Below are 27,439 nucleotides of genomic sequence, written 5' to 3' on the forward strand. Positions count from 1 at the left end.
AGAGCAGGCATATAATTTTCAAAAGAAAATTTCTGATCAAGAGATGGCTTCTGAACATAAACTTTTACATTTCAAGAAAATCACTGTGTGTATTTCTGAAACCTAACAAAAACTAGTTATATGTTATATTTTTTGCCAGTAAAGACTTTAATTTTCTTGAGGAAGTGATATTTGCATATACATTTGAAAAAGACCCCTTACCTCCAGCTCCCAGGGACCCCTTACCTCCAAGCTGCTACTGATGATTTTTGCTAATAAGGCTACAAGCTTGCCATCTAGTGGTGACTCATGTAAAATTAAGGCAGTTGATAATTATTAAGATTATTTCTTTTTTGTTTGTTTTGAAAAAAGCAAAAGATTCCTTATAGGCGCGCGCGCGCGTGCACGCGCGCGCGCACACACACACACACACACACACACACACACACTATGGTCCCATGTTTAAGTGAAGCTGGGGAAATAATGCTCTTTTTCTTCCCCCTCAGTGAAGTTTAGATGGAAGCCAATGTGATTCTTCAATGTAAGATGAGTTGGGAAATGACTTGAATGTGACATGTTGGATCTGTCCTCTATTCTGAGAGAAGTATCACTCATTCACTCTCTTATCTAATCTCATCTACTGGTTTCTCATCCATACAATTATTAAGCATGCCTGACAATGCAAAATGAACCACATACAATCTTTGACACACACAAAAAATTGTATAAAAAAAAACTTAGTGCACTGGCCAAGAGGCTCAGTTAGTTGGAGTGTCATCCTATACACCAAAAGTTTGCAAGTTTGATTCCAGGTCAGGGTGCATACCTAGATTGTGGGTTCCATCCCTGGTCAGGGTGTATGCAATCTCTCTCTCTCTCTCTCTCTCTCTCTCTCTCTCTCTCTCTCTCTCTCTCTCTCTCTCTCACCAATGATCATGTCCTTGGGTAAGAATAACAAAAAAAAAACAACTTGGTAATGATATAATAATAAAATTGTTAAATATATTAATATTGCTTCAGTTATCAATTTTCGCCTATAATGTGGCTGGCAATGCCCTAGTTGGTTTGTCATTTGATTTTGAACTTTTTCCCATCTGACTATAAATACTGAGTATGTGAATGCGTGCTTCCCATGATGGCTCTCTCTTTTTCACATAAAGTTAAACAAATATAAAATTAATATGTCTCAGTGCAATTTGTGATGTAATCCTAATTTTGTTAAATTTATTCTATATTCCTACCAATTTTATCCCATAATATATTTATCACTGCAAACCTCACCATCCCTTAACACACTCCTATAGAAATTATGGTTGTGTAGAACCAGAATTACTGAGTTTCTTATACATATACTAGAGGCCTGGTGCATGAAAATTTATGCACTGGAGGTGGGGGGTGTCCCTCAGACCTGCCTGCCCCCTCTCATAGTTCGGGAGCCCTCAGGGGCAGGAGGCGACCCAGTGATCAGGGGAAGATGACGCCCCCATCAGACCTCTGCTGCTGCCACTGCCTGCAGCCCAAGCCTTGGCCGGGACCTGGTTCCCTGAGTTTCAGATGACCCTGGGCAGCTGAGCAACTGCCATCTGAAAGCTTGCCTGCACCTCGGGCTGGTCCTGGGCAACTGGGGCGCTGAGGAGACTGAGGGACTCTGGAGGCAGATACAGTGGTGCTGAGGGGACTGGGCGCCGCCATCTTGTGGTTCATCATCTTTGAGGGCGTGGCAGTCAATTCGCATATTCCCTGCTTATTGGCTGTGGGTGCTGCCATCTTTAAACCTAAATTATGAATTACTACAATGGTGTGTGTGTGTGTGTGTGTGTGTGTGTGTGTGTGTGTGTATGCACACATGTACATATATATTTCACATTCTTAAATTAGAAAACAAAAATGGAGAGTACCTTTTTCCTTTTTGAGTAATTTGAAATATATTGGAATGAGCATAATACTTAATAACTATCCTGTAAATTGTAATTTTAGTAAAAGAACACTTCTATGTAATCATTTATGGCATTTAAGAAACAGACAACACTCTGGTGAGAAGTAAAACTGACCTAGAAAAAGGGAAAGGGAATTGAAGCTTTAATTTTCAATTACTGACTTTTCAGAGCTTAGAGAAGTATTTAAACAAAAGCCCAGTTGTAAGTCTATTCCCTTGGGACCATCCCACATAATTCAGAAATAATTAATGCAGATGGGAAGAAAGTTGTTGCAGTTTATAGGGGTAGCTATGAAGAGGAGAATGTTTAGGCTACTGCAGCCATGTGGAATTGGAGGTGCAATTAAGTCAGATCTATATAATTTGATCTCATCTGCCTTTATTAGCCAGTGGCTACAAGAGTACTAAAATAATTGCAATGAACTACTGGCTTGTATATTTATTTCTTGAATTTTTTCTAGTTTGATGTCATCTCCATGAAGGCATATGCCTGTCTTCCCTGGGACAAAACCAAGCACATAGTTAGCCTGACATAAACCACTCTGTCTATTCCTCTCTTTATGTAGTCTAAAAGTTAAAGCTTGGACTTTGGAAAGATCCTGGTTAAGATCCTGGCACTCAGCTTATGAGTTGTTATGGCCTTGGGCAGATCTTTGAACTCCTAGGCACTCAGTTTCCTTACCTGTGAAATGGGATAGTAATAGAATTTACCCCAATTTCATTGAGAGAATTCAATGAAATTATGAATATAAAGCCCTCAGCACGAGATGTATGCATAGATAGTTCTCAATCACAGCAGATCTTACCAGACTTCATTGAATAGTAAATGTTGGGTTGTTCATCTGCTTTTAAACTTTGTTGCTATTAATCATACAGAAGAACCTGCTTCAAGGCACATTTGCACCTGTTACCAGCCACCATATTCTGATTTGGTAGAACTGCAAAGAGGCTCAGAAATTTGCTTTATGTGTTTGTTTGTTTTTAACCCTCATTAAAGAGTGGAAGAGAGTGGGGAAGAGGGAAAGAGAGGGAGAGAAAGAGAAAGAGAGAGAGATACATTGATTGGTTGCCTCTTACTTGCACCTTGCCTGGGGGCCAGAGGTTGAACCTGTAAAGGGAATCAAACCCGAGACCCTTCAGTTCATGAGCCAACTAACCACTGAGCAAAACTGGCCAGAATAGAATGTGCATTTTTAACATGCATTTGGGAGTAATTCTGATGTAGGGGTCTTTTGACCACCCTTGGAGAAACACTGCTTTAGAAAGAAAATCCTCAATTCCCAGATTTCTGAAGAGATGGGCAAGCTAATAGTCTCATATTACTTTGACTCTCAGGGTTGGGTAATGGAAGTAGAGGAAGAACTACCATCTTGGGGGAGGAGAGGATTGAATCAATTCTTTAAAATTCCAGCCTGAATAGCCAATAAAATTTGTTATTCCCATATTCACCAGAGGAGACAGACTGATGCCCAGCCCAATTCTTTCCAACACTCCCTTAACAACAGGCCCTAAAGAGTGCTCATTTGCTCTCCTGGGGAACTATATTCCCCAGGGATGAGGGGAGTGGGGTGGTTCATAAAAAACAAACCAAATCATTTTAAGGGGGATTAGAATGTCTCTGATTTTTTAAATTAGTCGTCATCATGATTGCTTTTATGCTGAGGAGCTTATGTTTTTAAAAACTCAGATGATTTTTTTTTTTTAGCTTTTAGACCATACAGGGGTGGGCAAAAGTAGGTTTACATTTGTTCATATGTGAAACACAGAGTTAATTATTGTATTATTATTGATTTCAGAGAGAAAGGGAGAGGGAGAGAGAGATAAAAACATCAATGATGAGAGGTAATCATTGATTAGCTGCCTCCTGCACATTCCCCACCAGGGATTGAGCATGCAACCTGGGATGTGCCCTGTCTGGGAATTGAACTGTGACCTCCTGGTTCATAGGTCAATGCTCAGCCACAGAAGCTCGCTGACCAGTTTGTATTATTTTCTATATGAACAATTGTAAGCCTATTTTTGCTCACACTTGTATAATTGGAATGTAAATTTGGGAGACTAAGAGAAACCAAAAATGCTTCCTTCCCCCCTCCCCCAAATAAATCTTTCTAAAATAAAAATGCTGTAGATAAATTATACAAATATAAATGCTCCTCTCACTATCCTGGACTCACCCATGTCCCTAGACTCCCTGAGTCCCTGAGTTATGTTCCTATCCTCCTGTTTTCATTTGCTAATAGTGAGTGCTCCTAATTGCACATTAATCACTATAGATCAACATAAAATATTAGTTTCCCAGTAGTTATTGATGGCCAGTTGAGTAGTTATTGATGGCCAGTTTTGTGTGCTTTTTAAGAGAGAAAAATTCATATTTACTCATGAGTGCTTGGAACTCAAGATGCCCTGAGGTTGTATTTCTCTTACCAGCAGGTTCTCCGGCTTGATGTCACGGTGGACAATGTTCAGGCTATGCAGGTATTTGATAGCACTGGCCAGGTTGTACAGCATCCCACTGGCATCTCTCTCAGTGTATTTGTTCGTGGAAGTAATGGCATCAAAGAGGTCTCCACCCTGAGAAGAGAGCAGCAGGTGTAGCAGCAAATGAACAGATGGTCCAGTGAAGCTGCCCTGAAGAGGGACTGACACATTATAAAGAACATGAAGAATGCAGGCAAAACCTTCGGCTTCCCAGGGCTTTCCCTGCCACTTTCCTCTCAAAGACCTACAGACTTTATGGTGATTTCTCTAGAAAAGCCATTTTCTCTAGAGCTCAAAGAAAGAAGCAGGGTGAGGACTCTTGCCCACCTATGTATAACTGCAGTCTTTTCATGGGCTCAAGCCAGGATGGAGGGACAATGCCAGTCTCCAGGGCAGAGGCTTTGTGAGACCTGGGTGTCCTTGCGGTATGTGGTACTTGCCTTATGCCAACTCCCAGCAGAAGTTCAAAGTTATAATCCTACCACCTCAAATGAGAAACAGGTAATACTGCAAACCACACCCTTCTACCATGTGAAAATTCACACACACACACACACACACACACACACACACACACAATTCCTTTCACTCTAGATTTATCTCTCTTGGGATGGGACTAGTGTTTTCTTTTTCAAAATAAAAGGAAGATGAATGATCCAATTAAAAAATGGGCAATGGACCTAAATAGAATATTTTCAAAAGAAGACAGAAGGAAGGCCAAAAGGCACATGAAAACATGCTCAAAGTCACTAATTATCCGAGAGATGCAAATCAAAACAACAATGCGGTACCATCTCACACCTGTCAGAATGGCCAACATCAACAAATCACCGAACGACAAGTGTTGGCGAGGTTGTGGAGAAAAAGGAACCCTCGTGCACTGCTGGTGGAAATGCAGACTGGTGCAACCACTGTGGAGAACAGTGTGGAGTTTCCTCAAAAAGCTTAAAATGGAACTCCCATTTGACCCAGTAATCCCACTCCTAGGAATATATCCCAAGAAACTAGAAACACCAATCAGAAAGGATATATGCACCCCTATGTTCATAGCAGCACAATCTAAAATAGCTAGAATTTGGAAACAGCCTAGGTGCCCGTCAGCAGATGATTGGATAAAAAAAACTATGGTACATCTACACAATGGAATACTATGCTGCCATAAAAAAGAAGGAATTCTCATCATTTGCAGCAACCTGGATAGAACTAGAGAACATCATGCTGAGTGAAATAAGCCTGTCAATGAAAGAGAAATACCACATGGCCTCACTCATTTATGGATATTAAAGAACATTATAAACTGACAAACCAAAAGATAGATATAGAGAGAGTAAAGCAACAAGCAGACTGTAAAATTACAGCGGGGAGAGTAGGGAGATCTGGGGGAGATAAGAGATCAACCGAAGGACTTGTATACATGCATATAAGTACAACCAATGGACACAAAACTCTGGGGAGGGAGGGTATGTATGGGGTGGGGGGGCAATGTTAAAATATGTACACAGATAATAATTTAATAAAAAAAGAAAAACAAAAAATAAACAAAAAAAAACAACAACAGAGAAATGGAGCAAAAACTGTCATCCTAAAAATGAGAAAGACAGAGGGTGAAGAAATTTCAAAGAAAGTTTGCTAAAACCGTTACTCATCTGAACTTTTGTTTCCCTGTTCCCTGCTAACTTATTGTTATTTGGTAAAACAATGACTTTAGGCTCCAGTTTTAGCTCCATTTGTTGGAACCGGGGTGGAGAACATGGAATTGATTCACTAGCTGGGTTTGCATCCTTCTTGCATCATACAATGCACCAAACAGCGGAGCACAGTCTCCAGCTGTGCTCATCTGCTACCTGGCATGGCTGGGACTTAATTTTTGTTTTTAAATAGCAAAAGCAGGATATAGCACTCATAACCTAACAATTTTCAAATCTCTCTGTAGGACCTGGCCTTATGTTGTTGCCCTATACAATTTCTACTCAAGAGGTTCTCACTGTCCAGTCAGCCTCAAAATATCCAAAGTGTTGAAACACATGCATTTCCCCCCCCAAAAAAATGAACACTTTCTGGACTTCCTGTTTATCTTCAGGCAATGCTGCTATAAATGAGTTTTCAAGTTATTTCCATGCCACTCCACTGTTGTCTATGTGTGAGGCTGTATATGGTGGCCCACAATGACTCTATCCTTTTCCTGATTATCCAGGCTCCAGGCATCCTGTAATCTCATTTCTTCTTCATCCTCAAAAAAAGGGGCCAATAAAGCCAACCAACCCCTCCTTTAAGGCATGCCTGGTTCACCTCTTTCTGAATAAATGTTCTTCATCGCTGAGTTGTTGTGATGTCACCAAGTAACCTGCACTGCCTCTACGGGCTCTGTACCCAAAGAACCCTGTGCACTGGCATATTGATATGGATTTTCTTTCTTTCTATATGGCATATTGATATGGATTTTCTTTCTCTTTTCAAGGACTCAGCATTCCTTTCCCATAGCTCTCCAAGATCTTCTCCAACCTTCATTCTAACTTATCTAAACTCATCTCTTGTCACTATCTAGAGACGTTCATGATCCCTGGTCACTAAAACATGCCTAGATCACTCTACTCCAAACCTGTCCTCATTAGAACTCCCTTCCTGGAATGTCCCCTGTACTCTCTTTGTCTTTTTCTTTTCTTTTATAAATATTTTTTTTATTGATTTCAGAGGGAGGAAGGGAAAGAGAGAGAGACAGAAACATTAATGATGAGAGATAATTATTGATCAGTGCTCTCCTGAATGCCTCTAGCTGGGGATCAAGCCCACAACCCTGGCATGTGTCTCAATCAAGAATCCAACCATGACCTCCTGGTTCAGAGGTTGAAGCTCAACCACTAAGCCATGAGGCTGGGCTCCCTTTGACTTTTTAACTCCTGTTGAATTCTAGGGCCTGGCCACAGGGCCACCTTCACCCATAAGGTTTGCCTTCCTCTGTGCACATAAGCAGGCAATGGTGTAAAGTCCTGTTATTAATAATTAGGAAATTTAACTTATTTTTTAAATATATTTTATTGATGTTTTACAGAGAGGAAGGGAGAGATAGAGAGAGTTAGAAACATCGATGAAAGAGAAATATCCATCAGCTGCCTCCTACACACCCCCTACTAGGGATGTGCCTGCAACCAAGGTACATTTCTCTATCCACTGAGCCAAACTGGTTTTGGAAACTTATTTATTTTTAATCCTCACCCAAGAATATGCTTTTTTATTGATTTTAAAAAAGCATTAAGGAGAGAGAGAGGGAGAGGGGGAAAGGAAGGAAAGAGAGAGAGAGAGAGAAAGATATCAGGTCTTGACTGGGAATTGAGCCTGTGACCTTGATATGCAGGACAATGCTCCAACCAACTGAGCTGAACCTGGCAAGGGCTGAATTTGACTTTTAGTAATTGTTATTTCACTGTATTCTGCGATTCAAACCTTGTTTTTCCTGTATCTTTGGCACACCACTGGATTCTTACGGTTTGAAAAACATGGCTCCATCAAAATTTCTCAGGGATCAAGTCTTGGATTGGCCTTGACTTCCAGACCTGGCCTCACAGAAGTTCTGGGTCAGGTCAAATGTAATGGTCTGATCTAGCCGCTCTCTGCAGACACTCTCTGGCCTTGTCAGGCTATTTTGGCCACCAAGAGAAAGTTCACAAAGTCTGTTAAGGACACAAGGACCTCCTTAGCTATAGTCACCAGACTATATGACTGACATAACAAGTTTCCCCATAAAATGTGTTCCAAGCTCTTAAGCCTTTGCCTCTTTTATGTCTCATCTTCAAATTTAACTTAGTGGTAGTTGCCTAAAACTAGGCCAATGAGTTTTTTTAAATGTATTTTTGCAAATAAAACCTTTTATTTCCACAACACAACACAACTTCCCTTTGCCCCAGGAACATAAAATAACTTGAGCCATCAAAGCACAGGACAAAGACTGATAAAGGACAGAAGGCAAGTGGTTACTAGAAAAATAAATTATACCCAAGGCTCTCCTCCTGGGGACCCAAATCCTACTCCTGTCAGGGCTCATCAAACAGAACCAAAGACATGAAGAGGGGATGGAAACTGACAAAAGGAACTCCACTGAACAAAGGGAAAGGAGCTTGGCAGTTACAAGGGTAGGGTGTAATGTGCTCCTAAACTAAGTGCTGGATAAAAAGGGTGAGAAATAATATTTTTGGGGTTGTAATGGTATGTAGTTTCAATCATGTCTACCATTCCAGATTTCTAATTGAAACTAAATTCTGGCTAGTTTATGAAGATAGAAATTAGGGATAGAAGAAAGCTTAGAATCCGCCCCCCCCCCCCCACCTTTCCAGGAAAGTTGGTGGTTCTTTGTTATATAGCTGTACTCTTTACTCAGCCTGCCTACCCTCAAAAAGCTTCTAAAACTTGCATCAGAAAATAGAATTGCAATGAGGGTAGTCATGAGTCTTGCCCAAATCCTTCAGCCTGGGAACTGATATGAAGGTTGAAGAGCAGAGATGTGGAAAGGAAGTTAATAAAATTAAATATCCCCTCTCCTACTCAAGCTCAAGCCCTGAGTGGACAGGGAAAGAAGACCAGAAAGCTGTTACTAGTGATCCATGCAGACATGTTGGATAGATAGTAGCTGGAGGCCAGCAGGGTTCCTTAGACTCGAAGCAGGGTCTTAGGGTCAAGGAAGAGCAGGAAGCAATGCAGTAACAGTTTTTGAAACTTTTGAGCCCCCAAACTTGGGCCACCCTCCACCACCACCCACCCCACCAGTGCTGATCACAGGGGCTCCTTGTGGGTGTCAGGCTACTCAATTTTTAACAGCACACAGAGGGGCAAAAGGAATGATTTGAAGTTTTGTGGGTTTTTTTTTTTTTTATCTCAAAAGTAGCATCATTATAAAAATACTATCCCTGGTGCTAGAAATGTGTAATTTCCATTGTTGGTAACCACCAAACTTTATTTGGCTATACAGTAGCAATACAAAAATCTTCAGGCTAAATGAAATCAACCTTAGTTGTTGGAATAACCATTTAATATTTTTATCTCCCTCAGCCTCAAATGTGACAATAACCTTGTGTTAATTCAAACAAGAAAGAAGTCCTAATCAGAAATAGAAAAAAAAAATAGGCTCCATCTATAAATATAAATAACAATTAAGTTGAAAAAATACCAATACATGTAAAGTAAAGCAACTTTGAACAATGAAAATTTAAAGGTTCTAGAATGAACATTTTCTTATATACTAACAAGTTAGTTTATTAAATGCTTTATTTGTCTTAAACCTTTACAAAAGAAAATCCCATATTCCATAGTGCTGATCTCTCTCACCAGTTCAGTGTATGAATCTAGGCTGTCTCTGATGGTGCACATAGTTGATGAAGAAGGTGGTGAGACTAATTTATGACACTTCATAACTAAAGTAGAAATTATTTACACCACCAATTAGGTTAACACAATACAATAGACTTGAGAAAAATATAACTTGAGAAGATATAAATTACATGAAAACTAAACATTCAATGTTTAGTCTAATTGCTAAAAATTTCACATATGGGCCGAAACCAGTTTGGCTTAGCGGATAGAGCGTCAGTCTGCGGACTGAAAGATTCCAGGTTTGATTCCGGTTAAGGGCCTGTACTTTGGTTGCGGGCACATACCCAGTGGGGGAGGTGTGCAGGAGGCAGCTGGTCAATGTTTCTTTCTCATCAATGTTTCTAGCTCTCAATTCTTCTCCCTTCCTCTCTGTGAAAAATCAATGAAATATATATTTTTTTTAAATTTCACATATGGGAGTAGAGGAAATAGGCAAGTCATCTTTCACTTACATGCAATCATTATCAACGTTTTGCCATTTCTATATGCTACGACTTAATAGAATAAAAATACAGTTATATGACAGGATGAGATGGCAACATTCACTGAAAGGTAGCAGACTATTCACATTATTGTTAGGACTGTGCTATTTTTCCATTATGTTGGTGAATAAAGCTTAAAGCTTGTTTTTATAGAAATGGGTAACACATTTGGATGCAGTTCATGGAAAAGTGAACAATTTCTACCACAACAATAACAACAATGACCATATTGATATCTAATACTTTCTTTGTCACACAAACTAGTGGAAGCCATTCCTCTTATCCCCACAATATCACTCCTAGGTAAGAACTACTATTTTACATATAAGGAAACTAAAGCAGAGAGAGGTATCCCAAAATAAGGAAACTATTTAGGTAAAGGCTGGGACTTAAACTCTTGTGATATAATTCTAATTAATACTCTTAACCATGATGCTAAGTATTGAAATGAAAGACTGAATATTGATGAGAGGAAATAAAGAACTATATGATAGAGAAAATGTGAATGCTTGAACAGGTTTATTTCTTTTTCTAAAATACACACCTTTACCAATTCCATAACAAGATACAGTTCAGTTGGCACATCCATCTCTTCAATCAGAAGAACAATATTGGGATGCTTCACTCTTCTTAAGATAGACACCTCGCTCTGGATCATGTGCTCCTGTCCAAAGGAGAAATAATATTAATCAATACTCATATCCAAACATGGGAGAAGCTAACTCAGCATGAGTAAAACCCTACTATATGAAGTTCAAGGGACATGTATTTTGGTCAAATATAATGAATATATCTTAGATTCTGATATTCACATAGCCTAGAATTGTCAAAAAATATTGAAGGTCTTTAAGATGATGCTTGTAATTTCAGAACCCATCACAATAACTATAAGTTCAAGTAGAAAGAAGGAAAGAAAATTAAGATCACAAAAGTAATGGAAGAAAGTAAACAAACAAGCAAATAAAGATAAGAAACAAAAATAACATTAAACTATTTTAGCTAACTTTTATTCCAGTACTATTTACAAAATAAAGTTATGATCTAATAAGTATATAACTTTCTATTCCACCAAAATGCAACAAGTGGGATGAATTTATGTTTATTTAGGAGCTGATCCTGAATACCTATATTTCCATAAGAATAAACTTTATACATACTTTGCCTCGACATTTGCTTTTCTTGATAATTTTCAGTGCATACTCCCTAGCAGTTGACCTGCAAAGAGAAAGATTTAAAAAAAATAAAATAAACTTAATTTTGGATATATTAAATCATCTTATTAAGGATTTATATCTTATCCCAACCACCTTGAATCATGGTATAAATATTTTGTGAATGACTTTTTTCCTTTTTTATTTATTTTACTTTTTAAAAATTTATCTTTATTGTTGCAAATATTAAGATGTCTTCTTCCTCCCCTCCTCCCCCACCGCCATTGACCCCTTCTAGCCCATATCCATATTGTCTGTGACTATGGGTTAAGCATATATGCATGTAAGTTCTTTGGTTAATCGTTTCCCACTGGCCCACCTACCCTTACCTTCCATCTGAGATTTAAATAAATATTTAAACTTTCAGGGATTGAGCATAAAGACAACAAATATGCTAGCAGAGAAACATCATGAGCTATTCATGTGGCCATACCTGTAATGAAACCACTCATATTGCTACTGGTTGGCATAACTCCTGCTCCATTGCCCAGCCCTCTGAAGTGATGTGATTAGTATGTAAAACAGATATAAGTTTCTGCCTTTCCTCTTTCCAGTTTCCCTTGAGGTTCTCTTTCTATGAAGTATGGCTCACATGACCACTCTGAAAACTCTATAAAGAAGCAGTTCACACTTTTTAGACTTTGTTTCAGCATACAAGCCTATAAGGTTTTCTAGAGAACTCATGAATAACGTGTTTAAGGTGTAGAAAGGGATACAATTGTTATCTGAGCTGTCAGTAACCTTCTGGGCCTTTTATGGCTGTCTCATTTCCCAGAAATAAAATGGAATCAAGATCAACTTACTTTCCCAAAGCTCCATTGCAGTGCTAAAAGCAGAACTCCGAGCTTTTGAGGTCTCTGTTTCACATATATCCCAACCAATACTGCCCCTATTCTGTGACAGGAGTGGGAGGGAGGGTTTAGCCATACTGTTACCTTTAAATAGCTTTCTAACTTGTGTTAATATTTCTAAGATACTGTAGTGCAAAACAGCACTTCTTTATTGTCAAAGGATACAATGCATATTTAATAATCCATAATAACCACTACTTAATAAGCAAAGCCATTTTATTTCTGGTAGGAAACCAAGACAGCCTAGCCTTTCCTATATAGATAAAAGCCAAGTTTAGGGACAAAATGAATATGTTTATTTAGGAGCTGATCTTTGTTTCTACATGAGATTGATAAAGAACAAAATCTTAAAATAGGGTTTTTAAATCTTCATTACAAAAAATGAAAGATGGGGGGTGGGTGGGGAGAGGAGGGTTCCCAGTTATACGGTTAGAGCAAGAGAGTGATTTTCTATAACCAGATTAAGAAGCCAGACATTAAAAATGTTTTTCAAGAGCATTTTAGAAATCAGTCTTATCATTTGCTTCTAAAAATGCAACTCCCACTTCACTTCCAGGCCCCTGCATGATGCTGACTTACAAAAAAACAATAAATATTGACTAAATTATTGTAATTATATGTGGCGAATGAAAGAATAAAACCAGAATAAAATAATCACTTTGAAGCCCATTTTCTCCACTAGTTCAAATGTGCGAAGTTAAACCCTCTGCCTCAGGGAGGCTCTTCTGCAGAGATGTGGGGTGTCCAGAGAAAATCAAATTGCTCCATTCTCATGAATAAGAGGCCAAAAGACAATGTTGAGTCAATCTTTGTTGATTCTTCAGGCCTACAGCTGGACAGAGGAGCCATAATGGAGAAGGCATGAGCTGGTTTTGGCTAAATGCTGGGCTTGGTTGTTCAATGTCCCAAACAAACACCAAACCATCAGCAAAGCTATGGCATAGGGGTATACAAAAAGCTCTTCAGTAAGAGAAAAAAATGAAAGATTTGTTGTTAGAAATTTCAGCTGTGTGGTCAAATAATAAACGAGGAAGAGATTCCTCACATCGTAGGAAAATCACAGGCCCTTTAAGTAGCCTCCTCTTAAAATACTTCTAGAGACTTTATTTGCAAATTTAAGAAAACTGAATCAAGAGGAAGACTAAAAGCTGAAGTACTGCTGGACTCTGCTTTTCATGAGTGACTAAAAAATTATAACACAAATCTTAGATTAGAATCCATGAGCAATTTCTTATCTGGTTTAAAAGGTTCCATCTGATGGCAAGGAAGTCTGGACTCTTGGAACTGACCTTTCCAGCTTTTGGGGTCTCTGCTTCATATATATCCCAAAAGGCCCATTCCCATTCAGTGGTTCTACAAAGTGGAAGGATGGATAGGACAGTGCTTGTAAGAGGGGGGATTTCAGTATTTTTGCCATTTCACTCTCCATTTTCCTGAAATGAGGAACATGGAGGTCCTCAAAGCAAAGGGCTGGTATGGGACCCAGGAAGACGACATCTCTTCTATAGCCAGAAATGCAAGGAGCAGGATCCTCAGGGAGGAAGCTAGTGTATTCCCTCCCAGGACTCCAAGCACTACAATTATGTCCTAAGCCTACAACTGTGTGGGAAATGCATACAAGCCTAAGATATAGTGATCCCAGGGTTTAATAGGAAAAGGACCTTATGGGTTCAATACATAGAACCTCACACAATAGAATTAAACACTCAATTAGATTTATTTATCCTATATAACAAAAAGCTAATATGCAAATTGACCAGACAGCAGAAAGACCAGTTGCTATGATGTGCACTGACCACCAGGGGCAGACACTCAATGCAGGAGCTGCCCCCTGGTGGTCAGTGCACTCCCACAGGAGGAGCACCACTCAGCCACAAAATGGGCTCATGGCTGGCGAGCACAGTGGCAGTAGCAGGAGTTTCTTCTGCCTTTACAGCAGACTAAGGATGTCCAACTGCTGGCTTAGGCCCTCTCCCTGCCAAGAATGGGCATAAGATGTCAGTCGGACATCCCTCAAGGGCTCCTGGACTGCCAGAGGCCACAGGCCGGGCTGAGAGAGCCCCCGTTCACCCTCTACCTCGGAGTGCATAAATCTCATGTAACTAATAATAAAGAAACATGTAAAATTGACCGTGCCTCCGCTATGTCCACAGCCAATTAGAGTGAGTATGCCAATTAACCCAACAAATATGGTGATTAATTTGCATACGCGCCTGGGTCCCAGGAACCTCCTCAGCACCCAGATCACTCCCAGCCAGACATTGGGCAGAGACTTTAGGCTTGGGAAGGGACCGAGCCTGCAATCGAAGGTGTGGATGGGAAACCCTTTCCCAAGCCTAAAGCCTGGAGTGGAGGCTTTAGGCTTGGGAAGGGGCTGAGCTTAGGATCAGAGGGAAGGGGAAAAATCAATGGAAACATATCTTCAGGTGAGGATAGAAAGAAAAATAAAGAAATGCCATATCCTATGAAAGACACATCATGAAAATGCTTAAAGAAAATTTGTCATTTTTTTCATGGTGAAGGGACAGGAGTCCGTGTTGATGAAAACGCCTTGGTGGCTGTGGTGACTGGCAGTGGCTGCAGCAGCGGGGTGATGGGGCTGGCACCTTCCCCTGATCAGCCTGGTTGCCTCCCACAAAGGGAGGCCAGACTGCGGCTTAGGTTCGCTCCCAATGGGGAGCAGGCCTAAGTCATCAGTAGGACATTCCCTAAGGGCTCCCAGTATGTGACAGGGGGCAGGCTGGGCTGAGGGACCCCTCCCCAGTGCATAAATTTTGTGTACCAGGCCCTTAGTGTTTTATAGCAAACAATGAGCTTCAAATTTTTCTCTTGATTCCTTGAGGGAAGAACTATAAAGTCATAGTAAAATCCTTATTACTGAAAGTATATGTTTAGAGGAAAGTACCTGAGACTGAAAAATGAGCCTAAAAAAGGTATTATGACTAAATGTATACCATAAACATTTAACTGCTTGCTTTAAGTTGGTAAGTGAAAACAGTTGTAAAGACATAAAACCTTAAATAAAGCATTTGCCTTCTCACATAGAATGTTTCTATATAACACTAATTGAGTGTTTAATCCTATTGTGTGAGATTCTGTGTATTGAACCCATAAGGTCCTTTTCCTATTAAACCCTGGGACCACTATATCTTAGGCTTGTATTTGCATTTCCCACACAGCTGTAGGCTCTGGACATAACTGGAGTGCTTGGAGTCCTGGGAGGGAATACACTAGCTTCCTCCCTGAGGATGTCCCTATGTAATTGCAAGCATGATGCTTTGGTGGCTGCAGAGATGAGTGGATCTGGTCTTTGTCCCCAAGGAGTCTAGTTTGGTATATTAAGAATACTAAATACCTGGATTTCTGATGAAAATGCAGGCCATTTTCTTGCTTGTTCCTGAAATTATATGCTTGACCTTTCCTGGAATTATGGAAACCTTGGATGCCACAGCAAAAGCAGCACCTGCCTCAGCACAGACTTTGTTTTCCTCCAGGTCTGTGGGAATTTGAAGGTCAATGTGAAGGTCCCCTTTCTATTTAGTTTGACCCAAGGCTAGAGTCTGAACTACTGGAAAGAAATTTCCAAATTTTGCCAACTAGAACTAAATCTATTTTTTAATGTTTCTGCTAAAAAAAAAAAAAATGGCTTGGAGAAAACTGTCTTGTTTAACTTAGTGATTATCAACTCCAGTCAGTCTGCTCCCATCCCCCTTCCTCACCAAGAGGGAAGAATGCTTAGAAAAGGAGGATGGACTGACAAGGATGGGCCTGCCATGCTCTAATGTGCTTTTTGTTGTTTGCTGTGTTTTGAAAGTTTTAAAAAATATTATGTGGAAAACTAATAATAGCTTCTTAATCATTTTTTTACCATAGCATTTATTGAATTGCATAGTAAGTCTTTGTTTTGGAGCAGGTTCTCTTGGAGAAGAGCTGTCTTGTCTCTCTTTGGAGCCTAGAAGTGCCCAGCCCAGGCCTGAATTAATAGCTCCAGGTATGTTAATCAAGTTGTGGAAACTCCAGAGGATGGTGGCTATGAGGACAATGACAGGAAGACCCATTAACAAAGAGGGTTAGTAAACATCACACTTTGTTTACCAGGTGATCATAATAAAGCTACAGCTCAGTCTCCTTCATAAGGGGGAGGGGGTGCGGGGCTGTCAAGATCAGAGAGCTGAGGCATCCAGATCTAACATCTCTAGAGTGAAGTTTTATTTTGAATGTGAACATGGGTGACAGAGCATCCTCAGGAAAGAAGGAAGAACACTATTACCTTCTTCACCAAAACTCATTTTCCTAATCCATTCCGCTTCATCAGAAAATGCCTTCAAACTACAGGTATTCTGAAAATTTTTGAGGTGGATGCACCTATTTTGGTGACACTCCAGTCTCAGCTCTTTTGGGTGGGTTTGAGCCTGCCCACATTCATCCTAAAGCCAATAGTTTTGTTGTGCAGTTCTTCAGGCTTATAGGTGAACAGGAAAGAGAAGGAATCATGAGCAGGTAGAGTTTTAATAGAGTTCTGAGGACTACATTACCGAAAGCCATGCAGTGCAGGTGAGGAGGAGGCCCAAGAGCCACCTGAGACACCATCACTGATTATGGCTGCATCGCTTGTGTGGTAATTAGTCCACAGAGGGCCAGGAAAGCCAGAGGTGAAGGCACCTGACCTCTTGTTAGTGCTTTTCAGCTCTTTGACTTTTCTCTGGGACATCAAAATGCTTCAGAAAACAGCTTCAGAATAAAGCACCTCTCAGTCTACCAACCCTTTTAGCATGTCCTAAGGCCACTTGGAGAAACTGCTACTGGAGAATAGGCAGAAACCTAAGTGGACCTGGCAGGCACTATCAAAAGACTTGCTGGCATGCGATCATAGAAATAAAGGACAGTGTAGTGCTGTTATTGTATTTATTGTTGCAGGAAAATCTACCCTGTGACCGCATATTATTAATAGAAGAGAGACATACTTGCTCTTAATACATACTCACCCTTCAAAATATGGAAGAATGTACCCATAAGCAATCTGTGCTATTCACAACATTCTTAGTTTACTTTTATTTTCTTGGACCTTTGGAAAGTATTTTTAAAATGTTTCATGATACATCTGGGGAGAGAGTGCACATGCCATATGTCCTCATTCACTGGAAAAGAATACTAACACTTTTTGGGGTAATCTGGTATTTAGACTAAGAAGGTTCATACAATGAGACCCAAGATGTGAACTTATGCAAAATAAACAATCCAAACTAAAAAATAAATAAATGAATTCTGGGTGGAAAAATGAGAAGTTTCTACTGTGCGAAGTCCAGTACTGTTAAACTAAGATGCCATCCTGATCCATGTATCAGCTAGGACAAAAAGCACATGACCATAACAAATTATGAACCTTGGCAAATAACCAGACACTCCATAGGTGAAAGGCATGGCAATCTGCTAACAATGGGATTTTCTGCTACAGTGGAAATAAAAGTTTTACAATTAGTAAAAGTGCACATGAAATTATATAAGCACACATTTCTATCCATTAGCTTAGGAATGGCTCACCAGATTTAATTTCTGTCCTTTTTGAACAGGACAAATGTAGTATATATGAATTTGGCTCAGCTAAACCATATTCTTGTGGGAGCCCCCTGGATGGAAGCAGTGGTTTAAAGTATGGGTTTTAGGGCTGGGCTCAGATTTATACTTTGCTAAGTACTTACTAGATGGGTGATCTTTGGCATATAACTTCTCCAGGCTTTCTTTGTATAAAATAGAAACAATACTGATACTGTGAAGTTATGATAATTAAATGGAATATCATAAGTTAAGAGCATTGTACATATTTTTTGCTCAATAAACAGTGGTCTCTCCTGTTTTTGAATTTGTGGGGCCCAGAAAAGTAATTGGATATTTTCTATTTTTGGCAGAAACCCAACAATGGCTTTATGTTGAGGATGGGGGAATGAGAGAAAAAGAGAAAAAGTGACCTTGCAGTAGCAACTCAGGGATTTTCCAAGCTACTGATTATTATTCATGTCCTCCCTCACAAAGAGTGGCTGATCAAGTGTGTGCTGTAACTGTTGGAAAAATCTTGGCCCAGTTGGTGAATGGAGTGGAGCAAAGCTTAAGATCCACTGTTGGAGGGAAGCTTCGTGAGGGCACCACTGCCTTAGTCAAAGAAGCTTTCTCCAAAGAGTAGCAAAGGGTTCACAGATCAAATCAGTAGCTACTGCCCAAATTAAGGATGTTTCTGGTGTGTGAGGCCCTGTGTAGGCTTCCATCTTTACTGTGCTTCCAAGTCAAAGCTCTTCAAAGAAGACCAAGTTCTGGCTCTTATAGGCTAAGCTTCTAGTCCAAGGCATGCAGGGAATGTAGCACGAAGGAGCATTGTTCTTCCACAGTCTGAGGAACTAGTTGGGTGTCCATCCCCAAGGTGAAGGGCGGGAGGGAGGGGATGAATAACAGGGGAAGCCTGCACACCCAGGTGGGCCCCAACTTGCTGTCTCTAGGAATAAGGCAAGTCCCCCCTGACATTTCAATAATCTACTCACCCAGCTCTGAAAAGAAGCTGTTGGCTTCAAGTAAGAAACACATTCCAATCTAATGCTGAGCTTAGAGTTTGGGGCACCTTAATCAGGCTGTGGCTTTATTAGTGGTAGCCACCAGCTACTGTCCTGAGTATTGAGATGCCACAGATAAATCTTTCACCCTAAACTTTTCCATTTTGCTCATAAGAGTATCTGGCTTATTCACTATAAAACTAAATACCATTTTGCTGGGATCAGTACATACACATTTTAAAGCTTTTCAAGGTTATTATATTTAATTTTATGATTGTACATCATATTTACAAGAACAACTGACCTCTATAAAATGCCAAAAAAAAAAAAAATCCAAAAAAACAGTGTAACCCTGGTCAGGTGGCTCAGTTGGTTGGAGTGTCATCCCATATACCAAAAGGATATGGGTTCGATTTCCTGTAGGGGTATGTGCTGGAGGCAACCAATGGATATTTCTCTCCACATTGATGTTTCTTTCTCTCAAATTTTCTCCCTATCTCTTTAAAACATCAATAAGGCATATCCTCAGGTGAGGATAAAAAAAAAAACTGTAGAAAAACTATTATATATATAATATATTTAATATATTTTCAGGACTTACCTGAAAAACCTGGAAAAGTTTTGCGGAGTATATTAAAAAATAAATAAATAAAAGCTCTTAATTTATCGATTACCTCCAGGAATCACTGCACTTTTCAAATCTGATGTTAAATGAGCTTTTCCTTCTTTAATTTTTTTTTTTAACATCTGGAGTTGAGGCATTAACCAAATCCATATGTGTCACAGACTACAAATAAAGGCACAATTTTGGAAAATACAATGCCAAATGTTTCCTTTAAAGTTAGATGCAAATGATCTCTTCCTCACCTTTCTACACATTCCTTGACAACAGCAAAATTTCCATCTCCTATTGTCCTTCCAACTTTATATCGTTCCGTTATTGTGGCTGGAATCTGGAAGCCTTCCTCCGACACTTCTGAAAGAATCATTAGTTTGTTTTTATTGGTAAAAAAGAGAACACAGATGTTGCACAAAGGAGACATTTAGAAGTATCATCTAATAGACTGAAACTGACTCAGAATCAATAGGTCATTTTCTGTACAGCAAGGCCAGCCCCCTCTACTGACATTGTATATTCAACAGTTTTGCTAAGTTTACAAAGGGTAAACAAAAAAGAAACATAAACATATGAGGTCCACTCCCACATATGTAAGAGCAACATATGCTTTCTGCTGCAGTTGGGATTCTGAAGAGGAAATTTTACTTTTTTTATTTTATGTCAATTTGATCAATAACATTGACTGCATATCCACTGTGTGCAGAGAAATTGCCTTTCTAAGTATGGCTCAGGAGGTAAATACAGTTCATAAGGGACTCTGGACTGTCTGACATTGTACATGAAAATGCCTTCTATGTACACTTATCATTACTACATCCTGAAGTGGAGATCTCCATAAAATTCCATATGATCTCAGCCCTGATTACCACCCCTTCACAATATCTGTGAGCAGACTTTAGACAAAATTTTCACCAGCAACCTGCATAGCAGATGTTGAGTTAAAATTGCAATACCTATTACGTCTGTGAACAGAAAAGTTTTGTAGTTTCAATTATGTTAGTGCCACTAACACAACACATTTTCCCACTTAAAATGTATTTTTGAAATATTTTACAAATGCCTAATAATGATTTAAATATCTAAGGCCATAAAACTAAATAAGCCACACTTAGGTCACATAAATATACTGGATAACCTTTAACATCTCAGGGGTGTAAAAAGTCTTTTATAATTGGACTCTAAAATTTACATGCTTTAATGTTATATACCTAAGCTCCCCTCAGGCAACCTGAATACAAAATGTGATGGAAGCCTAGTGTGATTTCTAAATGTGCTCCCATTTAAACTGAGACTAAACATTTCTTCTTAAAATAAAATTAAAACATTAGGTGGTAAATGGGCTTTCTTGACATTTATGTCCTTAATCTGTAATGTTAGGGAACAACAAATGGAAACTCAAAACTATCAGACCTTTATTCTGATTTTGTGGTAAACTCAATCTGCAATACCCTGGATTCTAGGGTGGATGGAATTTCTGGAGAGTGTTGTACAAATGGAGGACATGTGCTTCTATCCTAGACATTACTGCAGTCTCTTCACCTCTTTATGACATTTCACTCAATCCACTAGAAACTATCACAGTGGCTTCTAGAATAAAATGAAAGCCAGAGCCAGTTAAACCCTTCACACCTATCATATCACCCAAAAGAAGCCAACAATTTTGTTTGTTTAAGACTCAGCCTTGGAGGGTTTTTTTGTTTTTGTTTTTGTTTTTGTTGTTGTTGTTTTTAATCTACTCAATAGGAATTAGAAGAGATTGTTGGAGAAGTTTCAAATCCACTACAAAGCATCCTAATTTACAAAAAAATCTCTCAGATGACATGATTTTAAGGCTCTTAACTACATGAGTAATAAAAGTAAACATCCTTGGCTATTGGATGGGGAATCCAAGGTACTTCTGTCCAGCGGGAGCATCATTTAGGCACCCAACTGGAGCACAAAGTTTGGGATATTTCCCCCCTGACTATTGATAAAATGTATCTGCTAGGCTTTTGGCTAAGAATACTTAGCCAAAAGTTTATCAAGGGCCTTTTCATTTCACTAAATAAATATAACATACTGGAACAAAAGAGACTTCTGAATGGCTAAATTTCATACATCTTGGGGGAGAGGGGAGTCTGATATTTCATGGTAGTTCAGAAATAATTCTTGTGTAACGTATTATCTCACTTAACATAATTAAATTGCTTCCATGCTCTACCCCATAGATAATTTTTTGGGGAAATTAAGTAATATAATTTAAAACAAATAAGAATCCATGAATTTTATTTTATTCTTAAGTTTATTGTTATTGTTGAGAATATTAGAGATATCCCCCATTTTCCTCCTTTAGACTTCCTTCACCTGGCTCCTGCCCCACCCCAGGCCTTCACCACCCTACTGTCTGTGTCCATAGGCAATGCTTATATGCATGTAAGTTCTTTAATTAATTTCTTTCTCCTCTCCCTCCCTTCTACTATCCTTCCCTCTGAGATTTGGCAGCCTGTTTCATGTTTCAATGACCTGGTTCTATTTTATTCACCAGTTTATTTTGTTCATTAGATTTCACATATAAGTGAGATCATTTGATACTTGTCTTTCTCTCAACAGATTATTTCGCTTAGCATAATACTCTCTAGGACCCTCCATGCTGTCTCAAAGAGTAATAGATCCTTCTCTTTTATAGTTGCATAGTATTCTATTGTGTAAATGTACAACAGCTTTTTTAATCTACTATGATGGGCACTTGGGCTGTTTCCAGATCTTAGCTATTGTAAATAATATTGTGATGGACAAAGGAATGCATATATTCTTTCTGATTGGCGTTTCTGGATTCTTAGAATATATTCCCAGTAATATATTCTATTTTATATATAACAAATAAATAAAAATACAAATAAAACAAATAAAGGGAGTTTATTCTTTAATAGTAGTTTGATCATATCAGTTTCATACTTTTCTGAATACCTTCCTATAATTGATTTGAGTCTGTTAACCCAAGGAAGGAAATAGGTGTGTATACAATCTTTATTTTACAGAGGAGGAACTAAGATATGGAGAGTTAAAAAGCCTTACTCAAAACAATCCAGTGAATTAGTGAAAAAGTCAATTCTGGATTCAGGTCATTTGACCACATCACAGAAAAATTCTAAAGTGAATTAGATCAAGGCACAAAGAGAATTTTTGCAATTATCATTAGTAATTCTTTTTGTAAAGCCATATTTTCACATATTGAGTTCATTTAAGTTAGAATTTATCTGCAGGGCTATAACAGTCAATCAAGAGAGTATACTGTAAAAAAGAAGGATCTCTTACCCTTTGAGACAACATGGAGGGACCTGAAGAATATTATGTTAAATGAAATAAGCCAGTCAGAGGAAGACAAGTATCACTTATATGAACACCATAAACTGACAAACAAAATAGATTCAGAAGCTTGGAAACATGAGACAGACTAACAAATCTCAAAGAGAAGAGGAGCAAGGAGTGAGTGGTGGGAAGATGTTAACCAAATAATTTCTTATGCATATATGCATAGCCCATGGACATAAACAATAGTATAGTAGTCCTGAAAGCAGGAGGGAGTAATAGTTTGGAGGGACTCAATGGGATCTAAAAGGGGACATCTGTAATACTTTCAACAATAAATATAAGATTTTTAACAAAGAGGGAGTATACTAAAATTGAGCAGAATTCAGAAAAACAAAAGCAGAAATTACCTCCATTTATTTCCAAAGGCTGGAATAGGATACTTACATGCTTAGAGGACATGAAACATCTCCAAATTAGGCTGACTTACTCTTCCTGTTCCCACAGAGTAGATATGATCCCTAGTGGGAATCATATTTAATCCTATCCCCTTGCTATTGACCCTTATGAGTTGCATCAGGCTTGTCCATTTCATTCTGCTTGAGAAATTACAGTTTCTGGAGTAAATTTAGCCAACCTATCCTCTGACCCCTGTCCAAGCTGAGCCTTTTCCTCAGACACCAAGTCACAAGCTCACCACCTTCTCCGGGTCCATCATTCTCATCCATCGAGCTGCATACTTTGGTGGACGCAAGTGAAGTAGAGGAACCTCCATGCTGAGAGCTCTGCCAGGGAACAGACACAGAAGGAAAGCTCCAGTCAGTGCCGAGTGCCCAGGGGCTGTTCCCACGCCTAGGGAGGACTCGGTCTGAACACTCAGAAAGGGTGGACTTCATACTACTCAACTAGGACTACATCCCCTCCCTACCCTCTTAACTAATAATAGACTGTGTTAAGCTAATCACCATCAAATTGGATGTTTCATGGCTTTTTATTCCTTTTACTGAGAATTAGCATTCTTTAGCCTACTGTTTCAATTTGGCAGATTTGAGGCGTCTTGCCTCACTTTCCCAGTCTATCTGAGTACAAGCCTCAAATACATCACCATTCTGATCTCATGGAGTATTTTCCTATTCTTACCTCAGAAATGTTTACTCTTTAATTTGAAATAGCTTAGAAAAGTATTCAGCCTTACCGAATCCTTAGAGAAAGGTAAAAGGGTGGATTTGTTTATTCTACTTTGAGATGAAGACACAGCATTCAGCAGTTTATCAATATGTTAACCCTTACACAATAAATATGAGGAATAAACACCTATACCTGGTGATTTATTGTATGTTTGGTGCATTTTGACACAAAGATCCATGAGAACAGACAGGGTAACAACTATATTATAAAGTTTAGAGGATGCAACAATTCCAAATATTTAATACTATGATCAGCAATGGGGCAGAAGTTTAACAATGAAGGTTCCCTCTCTGCATCTATTTCTTGAGAAAACAATCTGCACCTTTCAATGCTACTTCTAGATAGTGAATGCAGCTTGTCCTAAAAGATCTTCCTTCTGTTTCCCTGGATTTATTCACTTGGTTGGCCTGATGGGAGAAGGAGGCGGTGAGGGGGTGGCATTGGCTCATGGTGCTGGCTGTCTGTGGAGCAGAGAGGAGGGAAAGAGCCTCTGTAGTTGAATTAATAATGAAGGTGTGGTGAGAAGCAAAGCTGACCTAGTTTTTCTCTACTTATCAGTCTCCCTTCAACCTCCCCCATTCAAACCAATCTTAACAAGGTAGGAAAGAAGAAAAGTTTTATATAATTTAACCAAGAACTACAGTATCTTGCATAGAAAATTCTAATATTTTAATTTTCACTGAAGATTAATGTAATTGAGGAAATGCTACTTAAATCTCTGAAGGTCCATTTGAATCAACTGCCATGAACATATCCCAGATGCAGCCAAAATGAACAGGTTCCATTGTATGAGTTCAGCAAAGCCAACAGTTGACAAAATTGTGATAAAAGTTCTATTTTTTTTAAAGCTAAATTCACAGCAGTAAATGATCCTGCTTCTTTATAGGACATTCAAGAAGTTTTATAGTTACTCTAGTAAACCTCTAAATGTCACATAGTTTGTGTGGTGTGTCTTTTATTTTTTAATATAATTAAAATTCCCTATTAATCAGCCTGACTACTTGAGCTATTTTTCCATCCTCTCTCATCTAACCTCCCTTTGTGACCAGCAGCATACATTTGTCCTATGTCAGGCTAGAAAGAGGGATTCAGATTGTAACCTTGAAATGGAGTTTTTCTTGGTGTGACACTATGTAGTCACAACCTGTTGCAGGTATTGTAAATGTATGAGTTTCTAAGCCATAATTTGCTGACTTTTATGAATATTTGTTTGTGAAAACATCATATTTATAATACTGGAATGTAATATGGAAACAAGACAGATTTATGATGTAGTTGTCTAGAAAAAAAATACATTAAAATTACCACATTTGAAGGGAAGATGTGTGTTTTCCACAACAGTGAGATAATTTATCCTCCGTGTCATGGCCTTTGCTGTAGACATAATGGTCTTCTGAGCAGAAAAGCTGTAGGATAATTTCTAAAATGTAAACTTCTTATTCTGGACTTTCTTATTTCTTTAATTTTTTCCAGCCGCCTCACAAATGGTGCTTAATAATGTAGACACATTGTGATTTGGGGCGTCAGGTGCTGTCTTGTCATATGGTGTTTTAAATTTTAGAATCCAAAGACACATTATTTCATCAAGCACCAGAATTAACAGACCAGTAGTGTGTTTCCTACCAAAGATGTCCCTTAATTTATGTACTCAATTCACAGGGGAATCTTCTCAAACTATTTCAAAAAATTCAAGAGGAAGGAATACTTCCAAACTCTTCTTATGAGTCCGGGATTACCCTAATTCCAAAACCAGATTAAGATATGACAAAGAAAGGGAACTACAATACCCTGATAAGCATAGATGCTAAAATCCTCGGCAAAATGTTAGCAAATTGGATCTAGCAATACATTAAAAGGATAATATATCTTGACCAACTGGGATTTATTCTGGAGATACAAGGCTGGTCCAATATTCACAAATCAATAAATGTGATACAGCACATAAACAGATTGCAAGACAAACAGCACATGATCATAACAATTGATACTGAAAAAGCATTCAACAAGCCTAACACCCTTTTTTGATAAAAATTCTCAGCAAAGTAGGACTAGAGAGATCTTACAGCAGCATAATAAAGGCCACGCATGACAAACCTGCAGTCAACATTATACGCAACGGGCAAAAACTGAAACCATTTTCCCTAAGAACAGGAATAATACAGGGATGACCACTTTTACCACTCTTGTTCAACATAGAACTGGAAGTCCTGGCCATAACAATCAGACAAGAAGAAAAAATAAAAGGCATCCAAAATGGAAAAGAATAAGTAAAAGTATTATTATTTGCAGATGACATGATACTGTACGAAGAAAACCCTGAAGACTACATAAAAAACTACTAGGTTTGCAGAAACTGGTTTGGCTCAGTGGTAGAGCGTTGGTCTGTGGACTGAAAGGTCCCAGGTTCGATTCCAGTCAAGGGCATGTACATTGGTTGTGGGCACATCCCCAGTAGGGGGGTGTGTAAGAGGCAGCTGGTCAATGCTTCTCTCTCATCAACGTTTCTAGCTTTCTATCTCTCTCCCTTCCTCCTCTCTGTAAAATATCAATAAATATATTTTTTTAAAAACTACTAGATTTAATAAATAAATTCAGAAACATAGCAGGATACAAAGTTAACACCAAAAAATTCATAGCATTTTTATACACCAATAGTGAACTCTCAGGAAGAGAAATAAACAACAACAACAACAACAACAACAACAAAATCCCAATTACCATTTCAACAAAAAAATAAGATACTTAGCAATAAACTTAACTAAGGAGATAAAAGATCTGTACTCCAAAAGGACCTTGAAAAAAGAGATAGAGGAAGATATACACAAGTAGAAGAATATACCATATCCATGGACTGGTAGAATAAACATCATTAAAATGTCCTTACTATCCAAAGCAATCTACAGATTTAATGCAATCCTATTAAGATACCAATGACATATTTCACAGACCTAGAACAAACACTCCAAAAATTTATATGAAACCAAAAAGACCCAGAATAGATGCAGCAATCTTGAGAAAGAAGAACAAATTGAAGGAATCATAATACCAGATATCAAGTTATACTGCAAAGCCACTGTGCTCAAATCAGTCTGGTACTGGCACAAGAACAGGCATTTAGGTTAATGGAACAGAACAGAGAGCCAAGAAATTGACCCAAGCCATTATGCTCAATTAATATTTGACAAAGAAGGCAAGAGCATACATTGGAATAGAATCAGTCTCTTCAATAAATGGTGATGGGAAAATTTTACAGATACATGCAAAAAAAAAAAAAAAATGAAACTAGACCACCAACTTATACCATACAAAAGAATAAGCTCAAAATGGATAAGAAGTGTAAGAAGTAAAACCATAAAAATCTTAGAAGAAACTATAGGCACCAAAATCTCTTATAGCAATATGTTTACCAATACATCCCTTAGAATGATGGAAACTAAGGAGAAAATAAATAAATGGGACTACAATAAATAAAAAGCTTCTGCACTGCAAAAGAAACCATCAACAAAA

At 38.6% G+C, this 27,439-nt stretch overlaps 1 protein-coding gene across 9 annotated transcripts in view; it reads right to left on the reverse strand.

Annotated features, from left to right (window-relative positions):
- The window catches only part of DCLK1 (doublecortin like kinase 1), a 376,814-nt gene that overhangs the window by 66,119 nt on the left and 283,256 nt on the right, over positions 1-27,439 (reverse strand). For 5 of the 9 annotated variants that reach the window (XM_084879548.1, XM_084879550.1, XM_084879552.1 and 2 more), the window contains 5 exons: positions 23,442-23,529; positions 19,705-19,813; positions 11,394-11,451; positions 10,781-10,900; positions 4,340-4,486 (listed from right to left, as the gene is read on the reverse strand). In XM_084879548.1, the coding sequence (XP_084735674.1) occupies positions 4,340-4,486; positions 10,781-10,900; positions 11,394-11,451; positions 19,705-19,813; positions 23,442-23,529 (522 nt within the window). The remainder of the gene's footprint in view (positions 1-4,339; positions 4,487-10,780; positions 10,901-11,393; positions 11,452-19,704; positions 19,814-23,441; positions 23,530-27,439) is intronic. The other 4 variants (XM_084879549.1, XM_084879551.1, XM_084879554.1 and 1 more) reach the window with 1 other exon arrangement.

Source organism: Pipistrellus hanaki, assembly GCF_964339955.1.
Source record: "Pipistrellus hanaki genome assembly, chromosome: 3".
NCBI classification, from domain to species: Eukaryota; Metazoa; Chordata; class Mammalia; order Chiroptera; family Vespertilionidae; genus Pipistrellus; species Pipistrellus hanaki.